The following is an 8532-nucleotide window of genomic DNA, read 5'->3' on the forward strand; positions in this document are numbered from 1 at the left end:
ATGTCTCAGCCATGAGAAGCTGACCGTCTTGCCGCCAAGAAGATTGAACCTGACAAGAAGGCCGTCGAGGACGCTCTCGCCACCGCTACTGCTGCTACGGCCACCTGGGCTAACGGAAGGTATAACTCGTTTATCCTGTTTTTACTTATTAGTGTGTTAGCTGTACTAGTGATCTGTGTAGATGTTTCTACTGTCTGTCTAGTACGCAATAATATGCAGTATGTTCTTAGTACTGTTGAAGGCATGCTCATGATTTATTCTTGAGTTAAAGTAATCAAAAAATTGCAAATTTACTCAACAACATCATGTTTTGAGATTGCGCTAAAGTGTGTGGACAAGGACCGAAGCAAAAGGCCATGCATCAAGGATATCGTCCATGTACTGGAGGAACTAGAAGCTAAGCTTAAAACAATGTCACTTGCTTCTGATGTGTCAAAAACTGTCCAGGTACGTTTCACCACTGGGAAGACATGGGAGCCGAACTGTGTTGCTGTCTGCTTCGTTTATAAAATGGGGCAGGGGGGCAATCCCTTTCTTTCAAAAAAAAAAAAAGACATGGGAGCCATTCCTCTGTTTTGCATCACTCGATGCAGAGGCCGGGGCTCGACCTCCTTTTCTAAAAAAAAATTCCAATTTTTCTTTAATGTCTTATCCTCTGTGTCTAAAGGTTTGGCCTGTCAGATTTCTGTGGAGTTTATATCTGCGTAGTGATGTTTTTTCTTACTGTCCACACTAATTTACCACTTCTTCCTTCCCTTTGCAGAGAAGCTTTGACACCACCTTTTCGTTCGTGTTTGAGCCAAGGAAGGAGGTGTCGTGCTGCCTGCAGCTGAGAGCTGACCAACAAGACGGGTGGCTTCATTAATTGCATTCAACATATTGATCAACGAGAACAAGTACAACATGTACCACAGGACCGTGCCGTCATGCTGCAGGTGTTACACCTTCGTGATACAACGAGCACAGGAGGCGGCGCTGCGTCAGAACTCCATGCGATTGATTATGAAAAGTTGTTCGAGAAGGCCATGGCAGATAATAAGGTGGTTGTTGTGACGATCGTTTATGTCATATTGGACCAGTAGTCTCCTCCACCAAGAACTGGGAATAGCTCAAGTGGTAAAGATTAAGAGATTGCACATGTACCACAGGACCATAAAAAATTGTGCTGAAAATAGAATGGAATGCTTTCTAGATAAACATGTTTGATTAAACACACGAAGAGGACAACAAACCCTATACATAAGCAAGCATATTTGTAACCGTTTATTGCTGAATAAAAAGTGTCGATGAGTTCAACCAAAGACACACAACCAATGTCAAAGAAACACACGTTTTACATGGATGATAACACCATTACTTATTACATTGGAGCCAAGATGTAGTCAAATTTCTTATATTGGGAAAGAAATATGTCTGCACAAAAGGATCTAACATAGATCTCCCATCGAGTTACCTACGTAGTAATTAAGTAACCACTCGGGAGATCTGACTGATGGCACTTCTTCAAGCCACTGTTGATGATGTTTTCCTATGCGCTGCCCAAGTGAAGATGGCTACAAAGGGCCAGAACTCCATTATTGACCGCATAAAGATACTCCATATGAATGACCAACATGCAAACATAAACCCCCGTCTGACATATATCGGTGACCAAGTAATAACCATTTTATGAAGGTGTTCTGCATTACGGTAGATCAGCACAAGAGGAGTGAAGACGCATATGGCAATTGTAGTCTCACGACTAACTGGAGCCAACACCATATATACTCCTAGTGCAAAGGCAATGTTCAAGCATGTGAGCGAACTCGAGGCGAAGAAGACTGATCCCACAAAATGCCTACGACGGATCGGCAATTTTACCAATGGCATGCCCGCGTACATGAGACCAACAGTAGCTATGGAGGAGCAGATGAAAGCCAATGTATTGGCCATCATGAACGCATTGTAATACCACATACCGAGAAGTCCTGGTCTGCCATCCTTGGTATGGTCGCTGGCTTTGATTCCTGCAGGTACGGTGAAGGTTGCAGTGAATGTCACTGATGCTATGAGTACCGAGCCAATGCCAAGTGTCCGAGTTGAATCTGTCACTTTAGCTGACTCTTCTTTCTCTTCATCCTCTTTTTTTTCTTTTGCTGGATCTTTCCCTTCATCCTCTTTTTTTTCTGCTAGATCTTTCTCTTCATCCTCTTGACTTTCTAGTGGCACTAAATTGCAAAGTTGTTGAAGACGATCTCTCCAAAAGCTAGCATGACTAGAGCCGGCACGTACAAGAGTTCTGTACATCACATGTTCTGGATTCTGCAAGAAAATCATCAAGATGCGGGATATATATTTACTGAAAAAAAGAAGTGGGATACTGGGATACATCTTCTAGCTATATGACGAACTAACATGAGGAAATGAGAGAGGAAATATAGATTAATACCCATCCGTACGCAAAACCTTTCCTCTTGCTCCATGCCAAATCCAGTGGAGTTTGGTTCTTGTTATTTCTGATATTTAATAATACTTCTCGGTTCCCCAGCAGTGCACAGAAAGAAGATAGATCCCCAGCATCCACAGCTAGATGTAGTGCGGTGTTGCCATCGTCGTCCTGAGCGTTCATTATCGACTTCATTATCGATCCAAAATCCCGACGCGATACACTGCAAGCATATCTTACTACAAGGGAGTTCTTGTTCTGGGCAGCAATATGAAGGAAGGATCTTCCCTGGTTATCAGGAAATCCGATGCAACGAGGGTATAGTGTGAGCAGAACATGGATGGCAATTCTACTATTCATCATGGCAGCAATGTGTACAGGAAATAAACCATTTTTATCTGGCTGGCATGCTGCAGATGTGTTAGCATGAAGTACTCGCCCTGTTGGAAGACTTTGTGACGGAAACCAAAATGCAGGGAAAGGAAAGGAACATATACGAATAAATGGTGTCTGTGCCAAAACCACACAATGAAGAGGGGTGCTGCCGTTTTCATCCATCTCTTTGCTAAGATCCTCATTCCGATCCAGTAGCGGTTTTATCATATCTGCAATTAGGTCTTCTAGGTTAAAACGCCAAAACAAAAATGCTGGAAAAAATAGTTGAGAAACCAAACACTATTCTGAAGTTTCATCGTGAAGATAATAAGTACTAGGTGGCTGCAAGCTTGAGTTGGAAGCTTCGAGCATTCTTGGTAGAAGCAGCTTCTAACCTTTTCATGTAGAACATTTTCCCAAATTTGTTACAGTCTAAGAGCAGTTTAAAAAATAAATCAATCTTTATCATATGTGATAGAATGTATTTTCATCTAAAAAATAAATCAAACTGCTTGTCTGAAAGATGCAAACAGTATACGGAGGTCATTTAGACGCAACTTCTTCATACAGAGCATTTTTCTAAATTTCTTCCTGTTCGAAAGTAGTCTTAAAAATGATTAGATTTGGGTGTCACTTATTGGTTAGACCCCTGGTGAACATGTGAACTGCACCCGATGAAAAATGAATTGCAGAAGACGAACAGATTCAACTGCAACGGCAGAGAGCGGTTCCTGAAAAATGAACACGCGACTCCCCACAGGTAAAGCAATCTTTTCACAGGGACTAAGCAAACTTCAGTAAAGACAAGCCGGATTTGACTTGTTACAATAATTATGGTGAACTTACAAAAGCGGGAACAAAGTAAAACTTCATACATAAAAAAGATCATCGTAGAAGGGAAGTGAACATCCGGACACAAAGCTGAAACTTTTTAGATGACAGATAGTGAACTTCAAAGAGAATGTGGGGGCGGCTGGGAGAAGGGAGGGAAGTAGAATAGAAGCGAACTTCCGGACACAAAGCTGAAACTTATTTTATGAAACAAAGTGAACTTTGAACAGAATGTGGGGGCCGCTAGCAGTAGGGAGGGCAACAGGCAAATCTTTGGGCCAAAATAAGCTATGCCTCGTCTACAGTTAATTGGCTCACCCGATAATTCAACCTTTTACTGGTTGTCGGACCAAGTGATAGGCCCGGCTAGTTAATGGGCAGAATAGGGCAAATTTTATTCGGTCAGGTGCCGAGCAGCAGTTAACTGGGCAGCTAACTTAAATGCCGGACAATATTTTGAACAGTCATTATGTTTGAGTCCATTTGGATAAACAAAATAGTTGTTTTTCCATCACATCGCTTCATGTTTGGACCTAGTACTGCCCTCTTTATAGAGACAAACAGTTTTATGATCGAAACATTTCTAAATTATGCACTTACCTCTGTAACACACATTTACTATAAACACAAGAATTTGACATCAATCAACTTCTTGATGTTCGTTAACTAGTAATACAACCACATTATGACCAGTTAACTCTGTTTTACGGTGTATATATGTATGTGTGTGTTAGAGCATCTATAGCCGGACCCCTCATACCCTCCTCAAACGTCCGGGCAGTCCGCCCGATCACTGACCGGTCGCGAAAAATCGACCCAGCCGGCCCCCTCAAACGGGCCTCAGATGCCCTGATAGACAGGCACCCCTCATATCCAGCCCAAATATGGGGCGGATATGGGGGCGCCCTGCGCGCCAGGACATGCCCGCCTGGCCCGCACTGGCCCGTATCGACCTCATATATATTCGTCCTCATCTGTTCGCCGGACCAAACCCTAGCCACTTCACTCCACACCCATCCGCCATCCTACCTCACCTTCGGCGATCTCCGGTCTAGAGGGTAGCGGATCTGACTCCGACCAGTCCAGATCCATCGACTGGGGGGTCATCCCTTAGGGAGTGGGGGATGCAATGGTGGTTGCCATTGCATTGTGCCGCTCCTGCGAGGACAGCGCCCGGCCGACGGTAGGATATGCCCGTCGTGACTTCATAGCGTTCCTCTAGGCAGGAACATCGAAGTCCCGGCGGGCGGATCCATCGATTGTTCAGACAGACTTCGAGAACCACCGGGAATGGGCTGCCCGCCATGGGAAGGAGAAGATAAGGGTCGTCGAGGCCTTTCTCGCGGAGGAAATGGCGGAGGCGGATGTGGCTGATGCGGAGGAGTGGGCGGCCATAGAGGAGGAAGCCATCCGCGTCCGCATTTTGAAGAAACGGCAGTGTAGGAACATGCGCGCCCTCAACCGCGAGCAGATCGGGCGGTCTGTGAAATGGTCGGACTGCCATCGAAGTAGGAGGAGGAGGTGAGCGACGACAAGGATAGCTCCGGTAACGAACATATTCGGCTCAATCCGACCGCGTCTTTGACCGGTACTTCCATCAAAAGGACGACAAGGGCTCCTGGAAAAGGCAAAGGCAGGCGTGGCTGATGTCCATCATAGCCAAGCATTCCAAATTGTGATAGTCCGATGACATGTTAGTAGTGATGGAATAGTCGGACGATGTTTATAAATGCATTGACGTAGTTGCATGGTTTGTATTAATTTGAGATATGAGATTTGAGGTATCCGGTTGTAGAATGCATTATTTGAGATGTGACCAGTCAGTATCCGCGGACGTGTCCAAACACGTTCGCAGGCGTTTGAGGAATCGGATTTGTAAGGTCGAGCTGTAGATGCTCTTGCTACCACAAAGCAGTTTTAACATTAAAGAAGAGTCCTGAAACTCCTCGTTGTCAAAAAAGATTCATAGGAGAGTTACCCCTAAAGGTCCAAAATGTCCATTTGTGAGTTAAATTTACAACAATTTACTACTCCCTCTAATCAAAATTAATTGATGCAAACTTAATACAACATTGTACTTTTATGTTCGTTTTGAAGAGAACAGGTTCTTCATTACTACCCTTAACCAACTTTTTACATGCATGCACAGACAGAGCCATGTGGCATCGGTGGATTAGCTGGTTTATCCTACTGTACATGCATTTATGCAAATTAGATGTGGAGAATTAATACGTATGGTAATGATACTAACCCTGTGAATGGAGAACCGCAGCATGCAACGCGTTCTGTCCATCTGGCCCGGAGTAGGACAGGTTGCCGCCCCTTGTGCTGTACAACATCTGTGCGATGTCTGTGTATCCCAAGGAGATAGCTAGGTATAGCGGTGAGGTGCCCGTACCAGCTGGAGGATACCCTGCCAGCTTTGGATCCACCCGCATCAGGAAGTCGGCCATGTACTTGTTTCCCTGCCATATCGCCTCGTGCAAGGCCGTCTCCCTACGACCGTTGAGCTTCCTGAGCACCTGTGCCACTCTTTCAAGACCGTACTCGTCGCCGATCAGACAAATGAAATGGAAAAGCATTTTGAAGTTTCTGGACCTGGCAGCGTAGTGCAGTGGTGTGTCGCTGCCCACTTGCTCTAAAGATGGCCGGGTCTTCTCGTAAATCATCTTGACGCAGGTGAGACAGGAGTTACCCTCGAAGGCGATCTGGTCGGGAAGCACCGACACGGTCACCCGGTGATCTGGTTCAATAGGCGACTGAGGCCGGCTAAGATCCTCCAACTTCTGGCAGTGTCCACATCTGACGACGCGCATAAGCATCTCAGGGCGAATGGCCTTCCTCGTCGCCCATGGCCACCTCCAGTGTGGTGTCTTCTTCGGCAGATCAAAGAACTCGGCAAACATACGAACTTTCGTGCTGCCATCACCAGGCGCTGGTTCTTGATCTTCCCGGGGTGCGGGCTCTGGTGCCACTTGCGGCAGTGGCTCTTGCCCGGGCGCTACTTCATCTACCTCCTCTATCTCTTGCTGGGGTGGGGGCTGTGGTGCCACTGGCGGCGAAGGCTCTTGCTCCGGCACTGACTCATCCGGCTCCTCTATCTCTTGCTCAATCACTGCCTCATCTACCTCATCTATCTCTTGCTGGGGTGGGGGCTGTGGTGCCACTGGCGGCGAAGGCTCTTGCTCCGGCACTGCCTCATCCGGCTCCTCTATCTCTTGCTCAAGCACTGCCTTATCCGGCTCCTCTATCTCTTGTTGGGGTGGGGGCTGTATTGCCACTGGCGGCGATGGCTCTTGCTCCGGCACTGTCTCATCCGGCTCCTCTATCTCTTGCTCAGGCACTGCCTCATCCTGCTTCTCTATCTCTTGCTGGGGTGGGGGCTGTGGTGCCACTGGCGACGATGGCTCTTGCTCTGGCACTGCCTCATCCGGCTCCTCTATCTCTTGCTCAGGCACTGCCTCATCCGGCTCCTCTATCTCTTGCTGGGGTGCGGGCTGTGCTGCTACTAACGGCGACGGCTCTTGCTCGGGCACTGCCTCATCCGGCTCCTCTATCTCTTGCTGGGGTGCGGGCTGTGCTGCCACTGGCGGCGACGGCTCTTGCTCGGGCACTGCCTCATCGGGCTCCTCTATATCTTGCTGGGGTGGAGGTAGGTGTCCAGATTGACTAGTGCCACTCGACGCCATGTTTCAATTTGCTCTGCAAGCTTGCACTACTGAATCTAGCTTTGTGTTCAACTCTTGCTAGCTTTAGCTTATATCATGTTCGTGCTACAAACTTATTTCCACAGGGCTAATTATATAGCCGTGTTGCCGTATTTGCCCACCTAACGATCAGACTAACAAGCACGCACTATTTTATCTAGATTCCAACTTGATCCAGATTCAAACTCGATCCATGCGCCCACTTGTTTGTTTTGTTTTTCTCTCCGACCAGTTCTTTGCCTCGAGGCTGTTTAGATTCTTTCATCCAAATGCCTACTATATTTGTTTATGTCTCTGTCAGCAGCCACCTTGATCGAATATTACGACCGTGACTAGAGCTACGAACTCAGTGTCGTACCTGGGCTGAATTGCATTTGTGGCTATAGACACAAATGGGTCTTCCGCTTTATATTATACTAGGAAGAGGGCTTGTGCGTTATAACAGAAAAAAAAATACCACACGTTCTTAATTTATAAAAAATGATCTATAATATGAGAATTTGTAGTTACGGCATAAACAAAGATGGTCTTACCCTACAAAAGTGCAGTTCAAGATTCCACATCTATTTCAACACGGCTTGCATGTATATTTAACACGTATAAAAAATGGGCAAGTGACCTTCAATATCATCCCCAATCCTGATTTTGTTGAGATGTTCATCCCCAATTCGTATCAATACCGGTATGAAAGAAAGACGAATAATGCATTATTTATTAAAAATGTATCCTAGTTAGTCTTTTTTTAAATAGCAGGTAAAATAACATCATAATCAGATTCTATATATTTTTCTAATCAAATTTCGTATATAACATGTTAAATTTAAAGTTACAGTTTAGAAGATATAAGTATTTTAAAAAACATTTAATATGTACTACAGGTTTAATGTAAGAAACATCAAGGTTTTTTTTATAAAATAGCATGACGGACTAAGAATACCTATTTCCTTTATTAGTAGGTATAGAAAACAACAACCAACCGATACAACCAGCTTGCTGGAGCCGCATCACAAACAAACCCAACAGAAAAGAAAAAAGAGAAACAAATACCAACGCCGACAGTTCAACTAAGAGAAGATGGCCGACACCCGTTGCACCTTCTCGAGAAGTACCACCGCATACCTAGTACTCCGAAGCCTATCCTACCAAGCAACACCTTCAGGAAGGAATGCGACAACAACGTCGCTGCTGCTCGGA

At 45.6% G+C, this 8532-nt stretch overlaps 1 protein-coding gene across 1 annotated transcript; it reads right to left on the reverse strand.

Moving 5' to 3' along the window:
- Positions 1-1329: 1329 nt before the first annotated feature.
- LOC123424358 lies at positions 1330-7386 on the reverse strand. Its single transcript, XM_045107962.1, has 3 exons — positions 5883-7386; positions 2429-3030; positions 1330-2301 (listed from the first exon to the last, which is right to left on the reverse strand). The coding sequence occupies exons 1-3, from the start codon at positions 7318-7320 to the stop codon at positions 1504-1506; spliced, it is 2838 nt and encodes a 945-aa protein (XP_044963897.1). The 5' UTR covers positions 7321-7386; the 3' UTR covers positions 1330-1503.
- Positions 7387-8532: the final 1146 nt, after the last annotated feature.

This window comes from Hordeum vulgare, chromosome 2H (assembly GCF_904849725.1).
Source record: "Hordeum vulgare subsp. vulgare chromosome 2H, MorexV3_pseudomolecules_assembly, whole genome shotgun sequence".
NCBI lineage: Eukaryota > Viridiplantae > Streptophyta > Magnoliopsida > Poales > Poaceae > Hordeum > Hordeum vulgare.